The sequence below is a fragment of the Garra rufa genome, chromosome 13 (assembly GCF_049309525.1).
Source record: "Garra rufa chromosome 13, GarRuf1.0, whole genome shotgun sequence".
In the NCBI taxonomy this organism is placed as follows: domain Eukaryota; kingdom Metazoa; phylum Chordata; class Actinopteri; order Cypriniformes; family Cyprinidae; genus Garra; species Garra rufa.
This window is the reverse complement of record NC_133373.1, coordinates 11,424,802-11,449,720: the sequence shown is the minus strand read 5'-3', so window position 1 is coordinate 11,449,720 and position 24,919 is coordinate 11,424,802. Positions and strand designations below refer to the sequence as shown.

At 33.7% G+C, this 24,919-nt stretch overlaps 1 protein-coding gene across 1 annotated transcript in view; it reads left to right on the top strand.

Moving 5' to 3' along the window:
• Positions 1-12,403, top strand: part of LOC141283719 (dynamin-2-like) — a 44,740-nt gene extending 32,337 nt beyond the window's left edge. The window contains exons 17-20 of the mRNA XM_073817032.1: positions 4,465-4,576; positions 9,071-9,235; positions 11,628-11,863; positions 12,244-12,403. Coding sequence (XP_073673133.1) covers positions 4,465-4,576; positions 9,071-9,235; positions 11,628-11,863; positions 12,244-12,403 — 673 coding nt within the window. The remainder of the gene's footprint in view (positions 1-4,464; positions 4,577-9,070; positions 9,236-11,627; positions 11,864-12,243) is intronic.
• The last annotated feature ends 12,516 nt before the right edge of the window (positions 12,404-24,919 follow it).

Sequence of the window (24,919 nt, the reverse complement as noted above, 5' to 3'; positions counted from 1 at the left end):
TTGTTATAGTTAACTAATGTCATTAAAAATATTCAAAACAAAGCTGAAATTAAATTATTTTGAAGTATGAATTGTATGAATTAAAATTAAAAACCAAAAAAAGCTTAAAATTAAAAAAAGACAAAAGCAAAACAAAATACTAACACTAAAATAAAAACTTAAAAAAGCTTAAATTGAATAAAAATGACAAAAGCACAACAAAATTACTAAAACTAAAATTAAAATAAGAACTTAAAGCTTAAATTGAATAAAAATAGCAAAAGCACATGACAAAATTACTAAAACTTAAATGAAAATTAAAGTTAAAAGTTAAAAAAGCTTAAAAAAATGGCAAAAGCACATTAGATGAGTAAAACTTAAAGTAAAATTAAAACTTCAAAAAAGCTTAAAAATGACAAAAGCACATAACAATAGTACTAAAACTTTAACTAAAATGAAAATGAAAACTTGTTGTAGTTAACTAAAATGTTATTAAAAATATTATAAACAATTATATTATAAAATAAAATGTTTTTAAAGTGTGAAGTATTACAAATGTAAATAATGGTTAAAATTAAATAGTAAGATTAAAAAAGTAATAAAACAAAACAAAATTACTAAAACTGAAATAAAAACTTAAAAAAGCTTAAAGTGAATAAAAATGACAAAAGCACAAAAAATTTACTAAAACTAAAATTAAAATAAGAACTTAAAGAAGCTTAAATTGAATAAAAATGACAAAAGCACATTACAAAATGACTAAAACTGAACTTAAAACAAAATCTTAAAAAACCTTAAAAAATTAATAAAAATGACAAAAGCACAACAAAATTACTTCAACTTAAAACTAAAATTAAAACTTAAAAAGCTTAAAAAACTAAAAATGACAAAAGCATGACAACATTACTAGAACTTAAACTAAAATTAAAACTTAAAAAGCTTAAAAAACTAAAAATGACTAAAGCACATAAGATTAATAAAACTTAAATTAATATTAAATTAAAACTTAAAAAAGCTTAAATTGAATAAAAATGACAAAAGCACAACAAAATTACTCAAACTAAAATTAAAATAAGAACTTAAAGCTTAAATTGAATAAAAATAGCAAAAGCACATGACAAAATTACTAAAACTTAAATGAAAATTAAAGTTAAAAAAGCTTAAAAAAATGGCAAAAGCACATTTGATGAGTAAAAATTAAAGTAAAATTAAAACTTAAAAAAAGCTTAAAAATGACAAAAGCACATAACAAAAGTACTACAACTTTAACTAAAATGAAAATGAAAACTTGTTGTAGTTAACTAAAATGTTATTAAAAATATTATAAACAATTATATTATAAAATAAAATATTTTTAAAGTGTGAAGTATTACAAATGTAAATAATGGTTAAAATTAAATAGTAAGATTAAAAAAGTAATAAAACAAAACAAAATTACTAAAACTGAAATAAAAACTTAAAAAAGCTTAAATTGAATAAAAATGACAAAAGCACAACAAATTTACTAAAACTAAAAATAAAATAAGAACTTAAAAAAGCTTAAATTGAATAAAAATGACAAAAGCACATTACAAAATGACTAAAACTGAACTTAAAACAAAATCTTAAAAAAACTTAAAAAATGAATAAAAATGACAAAAGCACAACAAAATTACTTCAACTTAAAACTAAAATTAAAACTTAAAAAGCTTAAAAAACTAAAAATGACTAAAGCACATAAGATTAATAAAACTTAAATTAATATTAAATTAAAACTTAAAAAAGCTTAAATTGAATAAAAATGACAAAAGCACAACAAAATTACTCAAACTAAACTTGAAACAGAAACTTAAAAACCTTAAAAAATGAATAAAAATAACAAAAGCACATGACAAAATGACTCAAACCTAAACTAAAATGAAAAGTTAAAAAAGCTTAAAAATGGCAAAAGCACATTAGATGAGTAAAACTTAAACTAAAATTAAAACTTCAAAAAAGCTTAAAAATGAATAAAAATGACAAAAGCACATAACAAAAGTATTAAAACTTTAACTAAAACTAAAAAGAAAACTTGTTATACTTAACTAAAATTATTACATTTATTATTAAAATTATTAAAAATATTCAAAACAAAGCCGAATTGAAATATTTTTAAAGTATGAAGTATTTCAATGAAAAAACTAAAACTATAAAAATGTAAATAATGGTTAAAATTAAATAGTAATATTAAAAAAGTAATAAAAGTGACAAAAGCTCAACAAAAATACTAAAACTTAAACTAAAATTAAAATTGAAAAAAAAAGCTTAAAAATTGAATATAAATTACAAAAGCACAACAAATTTACTAAAACTAAAATTAAAATAAAAACTTAAAGCTTAAATTGAATAAAAATGACAAAAGCACAACAAAATTAAACTAAAATTAAAATTAAAACTTCAAATAAGCTTAAAAATGAATAAAAATGACAAAAGCACATAAAAGTACTAAAACTTTAACTAAAATTAAAACAAAAACTTAAAAAAGCTTAAAAATTAATACAAATGACAAAAGCACAACAAAATTACTTAAACTTAAAACTAAAATTAAAACTTAAAAAGCTTAAAAAATTAAAAATGACTAAAGCACATAAGATTAATAAAACTTAAATTATTATTCAATTAAAACTTAAAAAAATGAATAAAAATGTCAAAAGCATGACAACATTACTAAAACTTAAACTAAAATTAAAATAAAAAAAAATTAAAAAAGCTTAAAAAAATGACAAAAGCACATAAAATTAATAAAACCTGAACTAAAATTAAAACAAAAAAAAAAAATTTAAAAATGAAATAAAAATGGCAAAAGCATAACAAACTTACTAAAAACTAAACTAAAATGAAAACTTAAAAACTGCTTAAAAATGAATAAAAATGACAAAAGCATAACAAAATTAAAAATTAAAATTAAAAACTTAAACTAAAATTAAAAGGAAAACTTTAAAAAGCTTAAAAAGTGGATAAAAAAACACAAAAGCACAACAAAATGCAAAACTAAATTTCAAATGAAAACTTAAAAAAAAGTTGAATATTAAAAATAAAAAAATAAAAGCTAATTAAAACATACTATAATAGTGAATATATAATACTTACCCTCATGTCGTTCCAAAAAGACAAAAGCAAAAGCAACAAAATAACTTAAATGTTAACTAAAATTAAAATGAAAGCTTAAAAAGGTTTTAAAATGAATACAAATTATAAAAGCACATAGCAAAAATGCCTAAAACTTCCAACTAAAATTAAAATTTAAACTTGAAAAAAAAAAAGAATAAAAATGACAAAAGCACTACAAAGTTAATCTAAAAATAAAATTAAAACTAAAAATATAAAAATAAAAGCTATTTAAAAAGTACTGGAATTGTATGTTAATAATACTGAAATTATAGACTTTGGGACATGATCTAAGCTTCAATTTGAGAAAAAAAATCCATAATAAGCCCCAGAAACATAGCCAAATATTATTTTTGGATGCACACAGATTCTTTGTTGATTTTGTGCATACTCAGTTTTTGAGTCTAAATCCTTTTAAAAGTCAGAGCCGTACTTTGTGGTTTTGGAATGGCAAATAAAGTTCAGTACATTCACAAACACCCCAGTTATCCTGTCATAAATATCATGAACTACCAATGAATTATTAATCGTTAAACCGCAAAACAATATTCCACCTTATTACACCTTATTAGAAGGGTCTGCAAAGCAAATGAAGTGTGGACGCTTGGATCAGTATATCGCTTGACGTATGCAGTTGTATACGTAAACATTACATGAGCGTCTATGAGAAATGATTTCTCAGTCATAGCAATTAGTAGCACTGAGTCATATCTGCGCTTATAAAAACACTGTTTTGTAGCTGAGTTTTATTAGATCGAAGCATGTGAGAATGTGTTTGCTTTGGTGTGTGGTTTGTTTCAGTGTGTGTCCGACTTGACCCCGGTCTCAGGTCACGTTCCTGTAGCCGTGTTCTTATCAGCCGTAGACTAAATCAAAAACACGTTGCGCATTATACTTTAAGCCTCTTACCCCACAGGCACAACAAAGAGAAACAATAGCCACAAAAAGAGAGAGAAATGAGAGGGAAACAAAAGGAGGAGAGGAACAACAGAATAATTAAGGGGAATGTGGAACAGATGGAGAGAGACGGGCTCCAGATTCCTGCCTCTCTCTGAACGAAAAAAAAAATGAGAAAGAGAAAAAAGATATGAGACACTAGTAAAAGATGGGAACGATGGATATAAGAGGTGAGGTAGGACAAAAAAAAGGGGGAAAAAATGAATTTTAAGAGATTAGAATCAGATCGGAGAAAGTGAATGGATATTCACGTCAGACAGGGCTGAAAGGGTGTTCTGGGGTTTGTGGTTTTGGACAGATGATATATGCGAGCGAGCGAGAGAGGGTTTTGCCGCACTTGTTTGTGCGAGAGTGTATGTGCTGCCATAGAAACCGGCTAACGGCTGATTATTTTCGCCTTAGGAACGTGTATAAGGACTACAGGCATCTGGAGTTGGCTTGCGACACTCAGGACGATGTGGACAGCTGGAAGGCCTCTCTGCTGCGAGCTGGGGTTTACCCAGAGAAAACCACAGTAAGCACAGGAACACATCGGCTTCTGTACCTGTACGATAAACCCTGAGGCCTAAAACTTCAAAATAAAGGTTTCAGTTTAAACCGAAAAGAGCTTTATAGCCGGATACCTTGTAGATCTTTATAAGCTCCGCTCAAGAACCTTTATTCCATACTTCTTTACAAAACCAATACCATGTGCTGTTGCTGTAAAAGTATAGTTTTAAAGGAATAGTGGACACAAATGTAAAATACTGTCATTAATTATTCACCCTAATGTCGTTACAAACCCATAAGACCTTCATTCATCTTCAGAACACAAATTAGGATATTTTGGATGAAATTCGAGAGGTGTTTGACTCTGCATAGACAGCAACGCAACTGACACATTCAAGGCCCAGAAAGGTAGTAAGGAACCAGTGGTTCAATCTTAATTTTATGAAGCTAAGTCAGCAGCATGTGCATCTAAAGGCCTTTCCAAACTGAGCGCGATGCAAAAACGTAAGGCGAATCGCCGACGAATGGTGCTTTCACACCGATTGTTCGCCTTCTGCTAATTCACGCCTGCACGCTAGGTGGCATCGACCAACAATGCATTTTTCCTCAGATATGTCTCTTGTATATGGATTTAACATCGTCCACTGCTCAATATACAGCAAAGTTTGGTTCTACGCGAGAAACACAAGCTATCTATAATGCTTACAAAAAAATCTTAAAATATAAATAGAAGTAAAATTAGTATCATACCATATTTAATTTAATTTCTATAATTATTAATGTATTTGCTTAAAACCCACTTTAAACCATCATTGATAATAACAAATAATAACCTCTGATTGTGATCTGCAGTTGATTTTGATATGGTCTTACAGCCCTCTTCTGACTTGTGAGCAGCCACAATGCGCAGCCGCAGGTCCTCAGTGAGCTCCTTTGTCTTAGCCACGACTGTCCACAAACCAACAGCAGAGAGCTTCTGTTTTTCACATGTTGAGTTGATTAAAACAGCTGTTCCTAATGAATCAGGGTAATTAGGATGCTTTAGAGCAGCTTGGACTATTTGGAATGGTATAGAACTTTGGATTGTCCCATAGACTGTGACAGTTTGCAAAGGGTATGAATAATTTTGGACATGCCATTACTTTTGGTTCAAATGTAAATAAAAGCTGAGAAATATTTTTTCCACAATGATGCCTTTGTCATTTCCGGTCAAAAAAAAACTTGCTAGTTAAATAAAAGTAACTTTAAGTCAGAATTTGCTAGAGGGTATGAATAATTTCGGGCTTGACTGTATATATAATATAACATAATCACATGTCTGTTTGCTTTCATATTTCCTGTGTAGAACAGTAGAAAAATGTTTCAATCAATTTTTTTAAAATACGGAAGTTCTAGAGAGTGAACTCACTCTGACTCATATAACACTCGTGCACATCGAAGAAAATGGATAGTGTTCTTCTCCAGATCACATAATTCAGTGGAGAATTAATAGAAATTTTATTAATAACATGTGAGAATAACCATCTGTTCTCAGATGCAATGATAACAAGAGCGCATCCTCATCTCTTTTGGAATACTCTTCTTCTGTGTTTGTTTACACTGGTTTTCAAAACAGCGCCACCACTCTCATCCTGTTGTGCAACAAGCAGCTGCTCCATGCTGTAATGCTCAAATCTTATTGGACGGCCATGTTTTTGCTTTGCGAAGCTGAAAAGATTTGTCAGACTGGTTGTTAAAAAAACATTTGCTTTTTCGGTGCACGAATGTTCGCGGTCTATGTGGAAGCACTCATAGGAATCTGTTGTTTTATTCCAGCACAACATCGCATTCTATATTTGTTTGGCTTTTCCACGCTCCGCCTGACAATGAAGAGAAGAAATTGCTGAATAATCGTTATTTTTGTCTTCTTCGCTCTCAAAAAGTATTCTCGTTGCTTCATAACATTACGGTTGAACCACTGGTGTCACATGGACTATTTTAACGATGTCCTTACTGCCTTTCTGGGTCTTGAATGTGTCAGTTCCGTTACTGTCTATGCAGGTTCAGAAAGAAAAAATGTCCTTTCTTTTGTGGAACACAAAAGAAGTTCTGAAAAAGGTTCACGCTGCTTTTTTTTATACAAAAAAAAAAATCTATATGGACAAAAATATTATGTCAGGAAGTTTTAGTAAGTCATTTTAGTAAATAAAGTTGTAGTAATTTGTAGTATTTATAAAACAGTAGGCAAAAGGGCAATGGTTGATCTGCTTCGTTTAGTGAGATTCTAAAGTGCATATTTGATGGAGACATATGTGACCCTGGACTTTAAAACCAATCATAATGTTTTTTTTTTTTTTTTTAAATTGGCATTTATACATAATCTGAAAGATGTAAATAAATAAGCTTTCCATTGATGTATGGTTTGTTAGGATAGGAACATATTTGGCTGAGATACAACTATTTGAAAATCTGAAATCTGAGGGTGCAAAAAAATCTAAATAGTGAGAAAATCACCTTTAAAGTTGTCCAAATTAAGTTCTTAGCAATGCATATTACTAGTTTTTATTTATTTACAGTAGGAAATTTACAAAATACTCTTTTTACAAGATTACAAAATAATCTTTACTTAATATCCTAATAAGTTTTGGCATAAATTAAATATCGATCATTCTGACCCATTTGTGGTCCAGGGTCACATATTCAAATTTCAACGCAGCTGGTTACTAGACATGAATATGAGATTCTAGCAAATGACAATGTCTGTTCCTCACATAAGTTTTAAGGTTTCAATTCACAGAGCACTTTTGAGCACTTATTCTCATTAATATATTTTTTTTTTGCATGTAAAAGAGCAGCATGAACATTGTGCCTAAAGTCTTCTTTTATGTTCCATAGAAGAAAACCACAGGGGTTTGGAACAGCATGAGGATCTATTCTAAATGATGAACAGAATGTTCACTTTTGAGTGAACTATTGAATCCAGAAACCAAATACGCTGATCTGAAGAACCTATAAAAAAGTATTAGCTTTTGTCAGTCTCCAAAGAATCAAATAACCAACTTTACTGAACATTAAAGGGATAATTCACCAAGAAGTGAAAATTCTGTCATCATGTTTCACCCGTTTTGTCCGTTTCCAAAACATAAAGATATTTTTAAAGATTTCTGTCCTTTCACTGAAAAAACCATTCCATTCAAAAAGGAAAGGAATCCATATGAATTGAGTAGTTTAATATAATAATAAGTCCTCTAAAGATAGAGCACATAAAATATGGTAAACAGTGTGTTCATAATTAAGATAATACATTAAAATAATATGGTCAAACAGTAAGCGAGCAGTTTTGTACAGCTAAAAATAGCTGGGTGTGGATGAGACCGGAAGGCAGACGCAATATTTTACAAATGGCGCTCACTCTTACAGAAAGAAAAAGGTGGATACAACAGGTTTTTCTGGTCCTCGAATCTGATTGGCTGAGAGGAGTGCGATATTCTAGTGATATCGGAACTTCAACCATTTTACCGTTTGTATGACTCAGTTTGCGGTACTTCTCATAAAAAAAAACGTCATGTCGGATGCTCAAATGCTTTCTAAGGAACTGGAATGATTTTTCAGGGGAGGGACAAATTTTTTTTCATTTGTGTTTTGACGATGAACCCAAAAGTACAGGTTTTGAACAAGTTGAGGTTAAGTAAATGATGACTGAATTTTTCTTTTTTTGGGTGAACTATCCCTTTAAAGGCTTCAAAGAATCATTGAAAAGCTTTAATTTTTAATGTGCACCAGTCTTCGTAAGCTGCTCTAGCAGTGTTCTAAGAAACATAAAGAGATTATACGTTCATATAATAACCAGGCCCACATGGAATCTATGCACACAGCGCTTTGCAGAAACCTCTTTAGATTCCTGCAGAGCTGGAGCGCCTGATGCTCATAAATGTTTAACACATTTCACTTTTTATTGTGCATGATTCTACAGATTTTGCTCTAAAATAAATGCATAAAAGGTCCGCCGATTCCATCTAGTCCTTCTAATGACTGTGCACTGTAGTTTGGATAACTCTCGCTCCTGTAGCATTTCTGTGTGTGTGTTTGACTCTCCGACTGCAGGCTTCATGGTGGCTGTGCTCTGGGGTCAGGAGCTCTGCTGCATTCCTCAGCTCTTGTGTCACACCATGGAGGATCAGCGAAGGAGGGGGCTTTGAGCTCTGTTTCTAATCAGCTCCCTTGCCTTTTTTTTCTTCATGCACCCCTCCATCCCCCTCTTTCGGTCTTTATGTATGCTTTGGAGCAACATGTTGAGTGATGTCACAGTTCTGTCAGGGTTCCCCATAATTCGCTCTGACAGAAGTCTACCACACCCCCTCTGACACTCACTGAAGTAAAATTCGTTTTTTCCTTGCTTCTTGTCCCCCCCCCACCAAACATCTCTTTTCCAGCTTGGTTCTCTTTATGTATGTGCACTCAATGCCCTTTGAAACATTGACTGTACATTTTCTATCCAGATTTGCCCACATCTTCCTTTGTGTTTTTTCTGAATGGTCAGGTTGATGGAGAGGGTTCAGGCCAGGCGGAGAGCTTCTCCATGGACCCTCAGCTAGAGCGTCAAGTCGAGACCATCCGTAACCTGGTGGACTCGTACATGAGCATCGTCTACAAAAGCATCCGAGACCTGATGCCAAAGACCATCATGCACCTCGTCATCAACAACGTCTGTACCCTCTGCATATAACACTAATAGAGGAAACTATGAAATTAAATCAAATACACTTTTTTACAACTTTTATTTACGTAAGATGTAGAGATAAGCATTTATTCATACATTCATATTATATAAAAATAAACCATATCATGTTAACATTAGGTCTTATTATTATAATATTTAATAATCTTGGCAACCAATGTACTGTACAATTGTAAATCTTTTATAGTAAGTGTACCTCAAGATGTAATAAAACGATTACACTTCCATACACTAAAAATTATTTAAAAAAAATTGAAACAGTTTTTAAATATCAAATAAGTATAGTAATGTATACATTTAAAGTATATACTTTTATAATTTATTTAGATACTGTTTTGTACTTGAATTGTAAAAGAAATAGTATTCAAAATCTAGGTTGGGTTAGTTTGAAAATGTATAATTCTCAGACCTTTGCTCAGGAAAAAAAAATCATATTTTTATATCGTATTGTGCAAATAAGTTGCTATATTTAAAATAAAAAATTACCATGACAGTGTTTTGACAGCATGCAAATATTTTCTGTCAGATTTCACTCTAATTCATTTGACCATCTTTTTGGCCCAATTCATTTATGTTCCAAAATCAGTTCCAGAATAGTTTCGCTGTCGTTTTATATTGACTTAAGGACTTTAAAGTTTGTTAATATGAAGGGAACCTCGGGTATTAATGCCTGTTGCCATTTTTACAGCAAAACAACTAGAAAAATAAAATACTGATTCGATGCCACATTGTGCGGATTTTGATTGTATTTTTAAGTCGAAGGGCAACAAGAGAAGTAATGTAATGGTGCGTTCACACCGCACACTTTGTCTGCGTCAGGCAACGCACCTAACGCATCTAGTTTGACGCATGTACGTTGAAGCTGGCAACGCTTGCTTTTTGGTGCGTTCACACCGCACACGTCAGGCAACGCTCCCAACGCATCTAGTTTTCTGCACACTTCCCCTGAATAAACCATGGCAAACTATTGGGACTGGACATTTTGGAATCCTCTCATGAACATGTTTCGCTAGCTAACGAAATGGGAAATAATTACGTTGAGAAAAGATTTGACAACCCGATCTCTTCAGCGATCTTCATCCAAGCAAGTTCCTTTACATCCCTGTCTTTATACAACAACGAGGACGGATCATACAATTCTCTGCGATTGCAGACGGCTAGAATAAGTTTGTAGCCGTCTTCAATCGCAGAGAATTGTATGTTGTTGTTTTTTCTGCTCCCGCTTCATTCAAAATACGTGTGGTGACGTCGCTACAGTGAGACGCTCTGATTGGTTGACGCACTGCGTCAAGTGCGTTAAGTCCGTCAAAAGTTCAACTAGCTGAACTTCTGCGTTGCTTGCGTTGGCTGCGTTGACGCTTGAAACGCAGGTAACGCTTGAAAAGTTGACGGATCCAACGGACACAACGCAACGCAGAGCCTCTGACGGACCTCTGACGGACTCAACCATTGACTTTACATGTAATCTTGCCGCAACTGACGCATGACGGTTTGGGCGGTGTGAACGCAGCATAAGTCTTCACTTATGGCTGTCACTAGCGATAGGAAGAGGAGAAAAGAATGGGAAGATGCCTGTGGACGAATAATACTTTCTAAAGACCCGCGTCTTTGTCCTTTTCACTTTAGCCCTAATGCCTTTTGAGGCTTTTAGTAGACCACAGCTGCTGAAAAAGCTTACAAATGGCAGAGACAAGAAACGCTAGATGCCAAACATGCCGATGCTTGTCATGAAGCCAAAGCCACTGAAGGAGTTTCTCAGCGCAGATTTCACTCTATATCTGTGTGCGTTTAGACTCCTTGTGGGGAAAATCGATGGTACTGCATTTGGTTTATTTTATTTGGCTTTTATCCATCGCCACCTGTAAGCTCTTTCAGTAGCTGCAGTCATTGTATACGTATTTTATTTTCCGAGTTGTGTTGTGGTAAAAATAGCAACAGGTAGCGCCAGTAGCTCACCAAGTGCAACCATTTGACATCATTGAAAAAAATTGCGTCCCCATAGTCCAAAATATGTATAAAACGATATAGATTTTTTTTTTAAATAGTGTAAATCTTTCATAGGTTTTCTACTAAATATTTCAGTAAGATACATAATTTACTTTATTTTAAGCCATACAAGTCTTAATGCCCAGGGTTCCCTTTAATTGTATATAGGTATATTGGTGTGGATGATGTGTGAGTAGTTCGCTATTCGCCTAATAACTCAACATGGCGGCCGCGTTGAATAGGGCAACAGACCATCCTTATACAGAGTAAAATAGCTTCTTAGGCCATGAATATGACTGTGTCATCATCTCATTGTATATATCTTCAAGTCCCATTCCTTTTTTTATGTGGAAACTGTGTTCCCTACCCATAGGTTGAGGAGTTTATCCACTCTGAGTTGCTGGCTCAGTTGTACTCTTCAGGAGATCAGTACTCTTTGATGGATGAGTCTCCTGAACAGGCCCTGCGCAGAGAAGAAGTGCTGCGTACCCACGCTGCCCTGAAAGAGGCTCTAAATATAATCACTGACATTTCCACCTCTACCATCTCCACCCCGTTGCCACCCCCTGTAGACAACTCCTGGCTCCATAGTGGCTCACTACACCGAAGGTACCTCACCTTTCCACTTCCTGTTCAAGGTGTATTCATCATCACTCCATCACACTCATCCAGCAGTGCTGTTCTTTACTTGACCCTTACACTTTAATCAGTACTGCCGCACATAATTATTGGTGGACCGTTGGCGCTCACATGAACTGAATCACCAGGATTCCTAGAAATATCATGAAATTTTCATGGTGTTTTCCAGGCTTAGCAAAAAACTGGGATTAATAACAAATTGGAAGTCATGGAAAATTTATTTTTATAGAGCTTCATACTTTTGTGTATAGTAAAAGCCTGATGTCAGATGCAAGAGTGTCTTTCTTTGGAGCCAATTATTTTCAATGAATCATTGAAATGGTTCACAAATCAGTCTGCGTCTCTCTCAGGTCTCCTCCAAGTTATAGTGTCCCTAAGAAGCATCCGGCTCCGCCTGCTCCTTCGTTACCAATTCGCTTGGATGCTCCTGCCCCGCCGGTATCCAACAGCACAGATACCACCAACACTACCAGCCGCCCCAAACGAGTCCCTCCTAGTGTTCCCAGGTAAACATTCACCCATCAGCCCTCTGTCCTTAAGTCACACTAGCAGCTTCAGACTAGGTCAGTCCATTTCAACAAATCTAATTTCTGCACACTAAAACCACAACATGATTCAACAGCAAATGTTTATCTACTGTAGGAAAGGGATTTCATGTGTGTTCTCTCCATCAACAACACAGCTGAATAAACTTTTGATTAATAAAGTACCCAGTGACTAGAGGCCTTGAATCAGGTGTGTCAGCACTGAAATAGGCTGAATATTTGAAACGAACCCAGTGACCCATAACTTCACCGCTTTTTTAAACAGTATTTCAACAGTTTTTCAAGTTTGAAACCTGTGGTGGACTTGTGGTTTCCCCTTTCCCAGGTTTCATCTTCCATGAATCTATGTTGTTGCAAGCTATGTATGAACCAAGAAGGAGGTTTATAAAGGTGTGGTCACATTAGCAAAATTGGTGACACTTTAGTTTAGGGACCAATTTTCACTATTAGCTTCTTACTTATTAGCATGCATGTTGGCTATTTATTAAGCACATATTAATGCCTTATTCTGCATGACCATATTTTCGATTCCTTAATCCTACCCCATACCTAAACTTAAAGTGATAGTTTACCCAAACATGAAAATTCTGTCATTAATTACTCATTTTCATGTCGTTCCATACCCGTAAGACCTTTGTTTATCTTCAGAACTCACAAGATGTTTTTGATAAAATATCTTAGACAGCAACAAAACTGACACGTTCAAGGCCCAGAAAGATAGTAAGGACATCATTAAAATAGTCCATGTGACAACAATGTATTAACCTTAATGTTATGAAGCTACGAGAATACTTTTTGTGCACAAAGAAAACAAAAATAATGACTTCATTCAACAATTTCTTCTATTCCATGTCAGTTACAGGGTTTGTACAAAGTGCTTAAAGTGCTACATTTAACTTTTTGAAATTTAAAGCCTGGGAAACCCTTGAAAAAAATCAATATTCCAGAAGAGGTACTTCAACAATAAATTCAAGTTCAGTAAATGCAACAATTTAAAAAACAACTTTTTGTGCTAATTTCAGTTAATGTTAGAAAACTAACAAGCTAAGCCAGTAGTAATACTGACAGTGTCATAAATAAATGCCTTATGTGAAAAGAGGAACAGATGAAACCAAATAAATTCTGGGTCATTTATGCTGGAACCACTCCGATTGATTTAAACTCCTGACTTCGATCATTCATTTCAAGTGGTTTACTAGCAAAAACCAGATCAAATGAAAACAGCCATTCATTTTTGACATCGCTTGTAATGATTTTAAAAAGTAGGTGTAGTGATGGGTGAAACAACATTTTTTAAAACTCTGAATCAGTTAACATTGTGTCCAATCAGATCACGTATTGTGAATTATTTTGATTCAGATCGGGACTTCATATCATGTGTCACAAATAATTTCAATTTAGATCGGGACTTCGGACCGGGTTCTGGAATTATTTGACTTGGATTGAGATTTTTTAAATTGTGTATCGCAAATCATTTTGATTTAGATCGGAACTTTGATGTGCACATTGCAAATAATTTGATTTAGATCGGAATGGGTTTGTGAATCATTTCATCAGTTTAATGATTAAAATCAAATGATTCATGATACGCAAAGTTCCGATCTAAGTAAAATAATTTGTGATGGTTTGCAAATGATTTGCAAAGAGATTGGGGCTTCAGAACATGTATCATGAATCATTTGATTTAGATTGGAAATTCAGAGCGTGAATCAATTGATTCAGATTGGGACTTCGGTGCGGGTTTGCAAATAATTTGATTCAGTTCTGGACTTTGGAGCGTGTATGGCGAATCATTTGCTTCAGATCAGGATTTCAAAGCAATTTCGTGAATCTTTTTTCAATTTTTGAAGTACAGTTATAAAAAAGAGAAGAAAAAAGAAAGTATACACAAATACAAATCCGTTTAGTAGTAATACTTTGCATGTGCTTCACTTTTTTTTTTTTTGCAATTTTTATTAGCATATATTTATTTATCAATTAGCCTTTTTTAGATTTTGAAAGAAGACATTGTTTGATAAGTGAGATCCTTGAAAATCATTGAACGTCCTGGAATTTCATTTTAAAGTATCTATATGAACCCTGCAGTTACCATGCCCTTACTACAATTCTGGGCCATAAATATCTTAATTTGTGTTCTGAAGATGAAAGGTCTTTCAGGTTTGAAACGACATGAGGGTGAGTAATTAATGGTAATTTTTTTTTTTTTTTTTTGGTTGAGCTATCCCTTTAACTACCTTCCTAACTATTAATAAGCAGCAAGGGAGTTAAATCAGGAGTTTATTGAGGCAAAAATCATAGTTAATAGTGAAAATCGGTTCCCAAACTAAAGTTTTGTTTGCAAAAAAGGACCATTGTCAATAGCATAGAGGTGTACAGTATATGAAACACTGCTCACAAACGTGACAAACTTTAACTTAACGTGCAACGTGACCAGATTTAACATGAGCAAAATCTACGTGGGGAACATTTTCGCCCTCACTCGCAACAGATCATCCAGATTCCTATGAGAATGACTGGATTTCACCCACAAGATTTTGCCAAGCAATGGTAAATGTGACCGCACCTTAATACAGAGAGAAATCTATCCGTTAGCATTCCTATCCATCTCAACGGCAGTTCCTTGGCAGGCATGGGTCCCCATGGAAGTATATGATTTGAAATGTGCTATATTTCCTCATCGGACCACAGAAATTTTTAACGTGTAATGAAAAATGAAGAGGAAAAATTGTAAAGCCTAAAGTATGCCTCAGTTTTGGTGTATATATATATATATATATACAGCTGAATGCATAGCCTTTCAAATTATACTCCATTTGATAGTGCACAAACACACTAAACTAAGTTTTATCCTCGTCAAGAAGTTCTGAGTGATTACAAATGTCTGTGTACTAGTTTAAATCAGAGTTGTATCTCTAAACTCCCTCCCACAGGCACTTGTCAAACAGTCGTCTACTGTTGTTGCCATCCCTAGTAGTTTGTTGTTGTTCTCCATTATGTCTTTCTTTTTTGACTGCCAACAGGGTTTGTACAAGGTACTTCAAGTACTTCAAGTACTTAAATTTGACTTTTTGAAATTTAAGGCACGGAAAACCCTTGAAAATAGCAATATTCCTGAAGAGGTACTTGAAAAGTGCTTGAATTATTTGAAAGACAATATATCTATGAAATAAAGTGCTTAATTTTGTCAGTAAGCTCATATCTTTTCACACAAAATGTATGCAATTAAAAAATACTTTTTTGCCTTTTTCAGTTAATGTAATAAAATCAGCGAGTTAAGTCGGTAGTAAGTACTGACAGTGTTGTGTAAACATGGCTGAAGATGCAAAAAGAGGAACAGATGAATTAAATTAATTGAGTGAGTCAGTTACACTGGAACCCCTCCGATCGATTCAAACACATGGCTTCGCTCTTTCATTTCAAGTGATTCAGCAAAAAACAGATCAAATGAAAAGAGACATTATTTTTTTAATTTTCACATCACTTTTAATGATTTTAAAAAGCATGTATAGTTAGGGGTGAAAGTGAGCTTTTCGAAACTCATCAGTTAAAGAATCAGTTAAACCATTGCGTTGCAAAATTATTAACTGTATCAAAGCACTCCAATCAGACTGTGTATCGTGAATCATTTGATTTAGATCTGGACTTTGGAGCAGGTTTGTGAATCATTTAATTTAGATTAAAACTTTGTGTATCACAAATCAGTTGATATAGATCAGAACTTCAAGTCGCGTATCACCAATCAATGGATTTAGATCGGAACTTCAAGTTGTGCATCACAAATCATTTAATTTAGATCAGGACTTTGGAGCAGATTTGCGAATTACTTGAATTAGATTGAACTCTGTGTATCACAAATGAATTGATTTAGATTGGAACTTCAAGTCGCATATCATGAATCAGTAGATTCAGTTCGGAACTTTAAGTTTTGTATCGCAAATCATTTGATTTAGATCTGGACTTCGGAGCACGTATCGCAAATCATTTGATTCATATCAGGACTTCATAGCGCGTATCGTGGATCATTTGATTTAAATTTGGACTTTTAAGCAGGTTTGCGAATCACTTGACTTTGAAACATTGCATATTGCAAATCGGAACTTTAAGCCGTGTATCACAAATCAGTTGATTCAGATCGGAACTTTAAGTAGCATATCACGAATCTGTTGATTCAGTTCGGAACTTCAAGTTGGGTATCACAAATCAGTTGATTCAGATCGGAACTTCAAGTCGCGTATCACAAATCAGTTGATTCAGATCGGAACTTTAGATTCAGATCGGAACTTCAAGTCGCGTATCACAAATCAGTTGATTCAGATCGGAACTTTAGATTCAGATCGGAACTTCAAGTCGCGTATCACAAATCAATTGATTCAGATCGGAACTTTAAGTCGCGTATCACGAATCAGTTGATTCAGATCGGAACTTCAAGTCACGTATCACGAATCAATTGATTCAGATCGGAACTTTAAGTCGCGTATCACAAATCAGTTGATTCAGATCGGAACTTCAAGTCGCGTATCACGAATCAGTTGAATCAACTTCAAGTCATGTATCACAAATCAGTTGATTCAGATCGGAACTTCAAGCCATGTAACACAAATCAATTGATTTAGATCGGAACTTCAAGTCGCGTATCGTGAATCAGTTGATTCAGATCGGAAATTCAAGTCTCTTATCACAAATCAGTTGATTCAGATCGGAACTTTAAGACGCGTATCACAAATCAGTTGATTCAGATCGGAACTTCAAGTCGCGTATCAAGAATCAGTTGAATCATATCGGAAATTCAAGTGGTGTTTTACCAATTAATTGATTTAGATCCGAACTGAATCAATTGAGTGAGCCATTTACGCTGGAACTGCTCCAATTGATTCAAACATGTGAAGTTGGTCTTTCATTTTAAGCAATTCACTAGCAAAAACTAGATCAAATGAAAAGATCAATTCATTTTTTAATTTTCACATCGCAATTGTATTGATTTTAAAAAGCACATATAGTGATGGGTGAAAGTGAGCTTTTCGAAAACTCCGAATCAGTTAAACCATTGCATCGTCCAATCAGATCGTGTCGTGAATCATTTGATTTAGATCTGGACTTTGGAGCAGGTTTGCAAATCACTTGACTTGGATCGAAACTTTGCGAATCGCAAATCAATTGATTTAGATCAGAACTTCAAGTCGCGTATCGCAAATCATTTGATTTAAATCTGGACTTTGGAGCAAGTTTGCAAATCAATTGATTTAGATCAGAACTTCAAGTCGCGTATGGCGAATCATTTGATTTAAATCTGGACTTTGGAGCAAGTTTGCAAATCAATTGATTTAGATCGGAACTTCAAGTTGCGTATCGCAAATCATTTGATTTAGATCAGAACTTCAAGTCACATCGCAAATCATTTGATTTAGATCAGAACTTCAAGTCACATCGCAAATCATTTGATTTAGATCAGAACTTCAAGTCACATCGCAAATCATTTGATTTAGATCAGAACTTCAAGTCACAGCACAAATCATTTGATTTACATCAGAACTTCAAGTCACAGCACAAATCATTTGATTTCGATCAGAACTTCAAGTCACAGCACAAATCATTTGATTTACATCAGAACTTCAAGTCACAGCACAAATCATTTGATTTAGATCAGAACTTCAAGTCACTTCGCAAATCATTTGATTTACATCAGAACTTCAAGTCACATCGCAAATCATTTGATTTAGATCAGAACTTCAAGTCACAGCACAAATCATTTGATTTACATCAGAACTTCAAGTCACTTCGCAAATCATTTGATTTAGATCGGGTCTTCGGAGCATGTATCGCAAATAATTTGATTCAGATTGGGACTTCGGAGTGCGTATCGTGAATCATTTGATTTAGATCTGCACTTTGGAGCAGGTTCGCAAATCATTTGATTTAGTTTGGGACTTCAAAGGACGTAATTGAGTCATCTGAATGAGATCGGGACTTCAAATTACGTATTGCGAAGCAATTGATTGAGGTTGGAACTTCAAATCACGTATTGCAAATCATTTGCTTTAGATCGGGACTTCGGAGCACTATCACAAATTATTTGATTTAGATTGGGACTTTGGAGCGTAATCACAATTTATTTGATTCAGATTGGCACTTCGGAGCGTGTATCGCAAATCATTTGATTTAGATTGGATCTTTAGAGCGGGTTCTTGAATCATTCCGTGAATTAAATGATTCCCGATCCGCGCTCCGAGTGCTGATTTGAATCATTATTCAGATCTTTGCTTTAGATTGGAACTTAGGAGTGCAAATTGCAGATCATTTAATTCAGATTGGGACTTCTGCGTGGGTTCTAGAATCATTTGATTCAGTTTGTTGACTTCAAGGAGTTGTTCACTTTCAGAGCAAAAATTTACAGATAATGTACTCACCCCCTTGTCATCCAAGATGTTTATGTCTTTCTTTTTTCAGTCGTAAGGAAATTACAGTTTTTGAGTAAAACATTTTAGGATTTCTCTCCATATAATGGACTTCGAATGGAGTTTGAACTCCCAAAATGCAGCTTCAAAGGGCTCTGAACGATCACAGCCAAGGAAAGAAGGTTCTTATCTAGCAAAACAATGGGTTATTTAAAAAATTACAATTTATATACTTTTTAACCTCAAATGCTTGTCTTTCTAGCTCTGCAAGACAAGCGTTTGAGATTAAAAAGTATATAAGTTGTAAATGTTTTTAGAAAATAATCGATCGTTTTGAAGCTGCATTTAAACGGCATTTTGGAAGTTCAAACTCGGGGGCACCATAGAAGTTCACTATATAGAGAGAAATCCTGAAATGTTTTCCTCAAAAAACACCATTTCTTTACAACTGAAGAAAAAAAGACATGAACATCTTGGATGACAAGGGGGTGAGTTTTTTGTTCTGAAAGTGAACTACTCCTTTCAGAGTGCGTATCACCAATTATTTGTTTCTGAGGATTTCGAGCAGTTTTGCAAATGTTTTTTTTTTCGGTAGAAAATCAAACCATAGGTGAGATCTTTGATTGAAGTCCTTGAAATTCAAAACAGTAGTGCTTGAAAAGTCCTTGAAAGTCCTGGAATTTTATTTTACAGTATCTCTACGAACCCTGTGTCAAATTTGGCTGTGCATGTACAGTATGTGCGTACGATGCTGATGATGAAATTTTACGCCATGCATGCACATAAAAACTACGTCTAATTTGGGTTTAACTAATTTAGTTTGGTTGCACAAGCCTGTCAAACATTTTCCTAGCAAGGGTTTATTTGTATTCATCAGAATATATTTAAATTAAACTGTACATTTACAATTATAACTTATGATCAATATTACATTTTTATTCACACACCCCCAAATCAGAATGTCAGAAAGTGCACAGTTGCAAGTTAGTTATAATGCAAGCTCTTAAGTTATAATTCTAAGTTATTATCACTAAGGGTTTTTCTTGCTGCAACCGGCTGCAGAGTTTCCCACTGGTAATTATGGCATTGTGGTGGCGTTCATGTGCATTCGTCTCATAAATATGATCATTCCAGCATGACTTTATGGCAGCATATGATTGTTAAAAAACAATTTAAGATCCGCTAGTTCTGCTATCCTTCCCAAATGTTGGGATTTATGCTTGCAGTAAACACAACTAATAGGGCTTTCTGTGTGCTGAGAGCAAAGCTTGTTCTTGGATCCGTGTTTAGGATTAAAAGCGGTGCGCTCAGAGACCAGACCTCTTCGTGAAATATACGCATACCTACCTTCACATGCATGATAGATGAGACCACGTGCTCACTGGTCCCAAAACTACAGCACTAGATCACAGACACTGCTGTCTCCACGCACCATGAACATGTGGTCTGGAGGGTAAAGGAAAAAAGAAACTTGAACTTGAACAGATGTCATTGCTCAATCACACCGGCAAACATATTTACATTTGAAGGCTTTTAAAAATCGCACAAATTTTCAAGGAGCAGTAAAAGTATGCGCTATAGGCAAATCTCACACAAACAGTCAAGAAATGTCAAGGTCATACGTGTTTTATACCTCAAGAAAAATATAGGAAATTTACACATAATGCTAGTGTTTGTAAACTTCTTATACTGCCTTTATAATGATTTTAACATACACAAATCATGGTGTCTGGATGATTTTAATTGTATTACAGCTATGGAATTTTGTTTCTTTTTTTCATTTACATAATATTATTTAAAAAATGTATAAGGGTCAATTTTTTGAAACTGAGATTTATACATAATCAGAAAGCAGAATAATTAAGCTTTCCATTGATGTATGGTTTGTTAGGATACAACTATTTGAAAATCTAGAATCTGAGGCTACAAAAATATTGAGAAATTGCCTTTAAAGTTGTCTGAAAGTGTTTAAAGTTCATAGCAATGCATATTACTAAGCAAAAATTAAGTTTTGATAAATTTACGGTAAATGTAAAACAAATCTTCATGGAACATGATCTTTACTTAATATCCTATATGGCATAAAAGAAAAACTGATAATTTTGACCCATACAATGTATTTTTGGCTATTGCTACAAATATACCTGTGCTACTTAAGACTGGTTTTGTGGTTTAGGGTCAAATATATAAAATATGTATATAAAATATTATGTTAATATATATTAAACTAAATAAATGTATATTATTGTAATATTTAAATACTTTTTTATTATTATATTATATTATATTAATTATATTATATTATATTATATTAATATGTATAGTTTTCTATATCAACCACAATGAGTCACAATGCAAAAAAAGCAAAAATAATTTAATTTTATTTTATTACAATTTTTAACTAATTGTTTTGAATTAAATTTCATAAATTAAATGTTGATATGAAGTTTCTTAGTATACTTTTCTATTTTATATATCAACCAATTGATTTCTGTAAACAATATTATGAATATATATATATTAAACTATTTAAAGTTATATTGTTGTAATATTTAAATGCTTTATTTAATGTCTCTATATAGTTAGAAAACCTTTCTATTTTAAATAAATGTTATTTTTAACCTTTTATTGATCAAAGAATCCTGAAAAAAGTTTCACAGGTTCCAAAAAAATATATATTAAGCAGCACAACAGTTTTCAACATTGATAATAAATCAGCATATCAGAATGATTTCTGAAGAATGCATGCAAGTAATGATGCTGAAAATTTAGCTTTGTATCACAGAAATAAATTACATTTTAAAATATATATTCAACACAGAAAACAGTTATTTTAAATTGAATGTAATACAATACAATACAAATAAATGTAATATACATAATGACTTTTAACGATTTATTTTGTAGCTTTGCTTATATAAATGTATTATTTAATATATTTATATATTATAAGATTTATATGGTTACAATATTTTATGTAATGTTTCTAATTCTCTTTATACTAATGAGAATAAGTTCTCCTAACTCATGCAAGTATTCTAAAAATAGGCTTCATTTCCTTTTTGCATAAAGTATAATTTTCTTGTACGGATTTTGCAGGAGAATATGATCTGGACATTTATTAGCGAGTCCGACACGTGACTTGAGATGGGTGGAGGTCTTTCTGAAAATGTGTTTTTCATATTTGATTCCCCAGTTTCAGCACAGACAGTCTCTATTCTCTTCCTCAGTCCTCTCTCACTCTTTCAAGCTCTTGTCTTGTTCGGATGTCGCAGTCCAATCACACGAAGGCTTCTCATATGTCTTACAGTGCCTTGATGATTGTGTTTTGTGGATATCTGGTATGTTTCATGTTTCATATTTCATGTACAAGAATAAACCAAACCAGAAGCATGACCTCATTAAAGGCGCAACAAAGGTTACGGTCAACTTCCTGTGCAAATCGTCATATCAGTATCACAAACTGACCGTATCTTTTCCCTTCTCACCATTCCAGTGGCGTTCAGTTCTTTCAACACTCTCTTCGGGTTTTTCCCTCGTGATTGCTCTTTTTCTCGCTCTCTCATTCCTTACCTTCACTTTCTGGCCCGCTTTTCCCTTTCTTTTCTGCCTCATTTCCTTTGTGTTCAGAAACGGGTCTGTTTGGACCTCCACCCTTTTTCTCCTGCTGTCGTTCTCCCCCCCTCGCCCCTTTCTCTGGTTCTCCCACTCACTTTTTCACATTTCCTCTCACCATCACTCATCCCAACTCTCCAACTTTCCCTCTCTTTCCTTCCACCCCCATTCCCCTTGTCTTTTTTTTCTCTTTTACTTTGTGCAGAACTCATTTGAACCTTTTCCGAGTCTTCAGCGTGACCCCGAGCAAAACCGGCCTTACGGACAGCGACTAGGCTGGGCACTAAAATGGCAGCTCTGAGACGCCACCAGCATCTCATCAAGCGACATTCCTCTCTCGCACCTCATCCACTTCTCCAATTACACATTCTTTTTTTTAACTTCTTTTTGTCTTCCAGTAAACCCCTGGCATTTCCAGGCTGCGAGATCTCGCATGTTTCCTCAAGCGTTGTTTTGCTTTTCTTTCCGTCGTCTCCGTCCTTTCTTTTTCTTTCTGTGAAACCGCAGTCCTGTGCTCACCGCAGCACAGGAAAAATAAAAGCCACACTCTTCTCTTTCCCATCCCAGAGAGCTGCTCCCTCTGCCAGCTCCATTAGAGAGTGAGATTCCTGCGTCTCCACAGGGATCTTTCCAGGACCAACTCTGCAGGAATGCTGGACTCATATTCCCCTTACACACACTCACACACACACACACACACACACACACACACTAGAGACGTACAGACACCGTAGCCTGTGATTGTAACATAGTCAGCGTGCAATAATGAGCTCTTTTGGGCCTAATTAAAGGTGATGTGTCACTTTTTCAATGTTACAATATTTCTATTCGAGCGTAAGATGCGAAAATGTGGATTTTTCTAAAACATTATCACAGTGGCGCTGTCAAAATATTGCTCTTTTCATTTGAGCATCCTGAGTGGAATGACAGAAACATTAGCTTAACCAATTACGGGCGTTTGTGTCTACTCTAGGATGTTGTTAATTAAGTTGGTTTGAAAAAGCCAACTTGCTGATATGCTATTTAAGCTTGTTATTATTCTTCGGAGCCAAAATGTTAACAGTATCTCCTCCTTGAGCTTTCAAGCTAAAACCACCAAACGTGGCTCAGACCTTCAGATTGTTCTGACAGGGGTTGCTATAACTTTTCTAACTGATTGGACTTATGATTTTCCTAAAGGTGAAGATCATTAAAAAGCATAAAAATCCCATAGACTTAATGTTCACATGAGCCAAGACTCTTCAAGCTGTCAAAAGCATTCTAGCAATATGGTAATTCATGCTAAATAATTGATTCTAGCTGGTTTTAGTCTTTTTTTCTTTTACAAAATCAGTTGGTTTTAGCGTTTTTTAGCTGTTATTTGTTAAATGAGCTTGTTATAGCTTTTTTTTTTACTAAATCAACTCGGTTTAGCTGGTTTTCAGCTTTTTTTTCTTTGCTTAATCTGGTTTTAGCTGTTTTCTGCTAAATCAGCTAGTTTTCAGCTAGTTTGTTTTTATAAATCAACTGACTTCACCTGTTTTTTTTTTTCTTCAATCAAGTAGTCTTTCAGCTGTTTTTTAACAGTTTTTTGGTTTAGCTTGGTTTAGCTGTTTTTTTTTTTTCTGTTATTAGCTAAATGAACAAATTTTAGCTGGTTTTAGCTAGAGTTTTTTCTGCTTAATGAACTGGTTTTTGCTGTTTTTATTTTAGATTTTTAACTAAATCAGCTGGTTTTAGCTGTTATTTAATAAATTAACACATTTTAGTTGGATTTTATTCTGCTAAATCAACTGGTTTTAGCGGGTTTATTTGTTGTTTTTAGCTTTTTTGCTAAATTGGCTGGTTTTAGCTGGTATTTGGCTGGTATTTGGCTGTTTTTTTTATTTGGATAAACCAGCTGGTTTTTGGTGGTATTTAGTTGTCGTTTTTTGTTTGTTAAATCGGGTGGTTTTATATATATATATATATATATATATATATATATATATATATATATATATATATATATATATATATATGTGACCCTGGACCACAAAACCAGTCTTAAGTCGCTGGGGTATATTTGTAGCAATAGCCAAAAATACATTGTATGGGTCAAAATTATCGATTTTTTTTTTATGCCAAAAATCATTAGCATATTAAGTAAAGATCATGTTCCATTAAGATATTTTGTAAATTTTCTACCATAAATATATAAAAACTTGATTTTTGATTAGTAATATGCATTGCTAAGAACTTCATTTGGACAACTTTTAAGGCGATTTTCTCAATATTTAGTTTTTTTTGCACCCTCAGATTCCAGGTGTTCAAATAGTTGTATCTCAGACAAACATTGTCCTACTTTAACAAACAATATATCAATGGAAAGCTTATTTACTCAGCTTTCGGATGACGTAAGAATCTCAATTTCGACAAATTCACACTTATGTATATATATATATATACACACACACACACACACACACACACAGTGGTGTGAAAAAGTGTTGGCC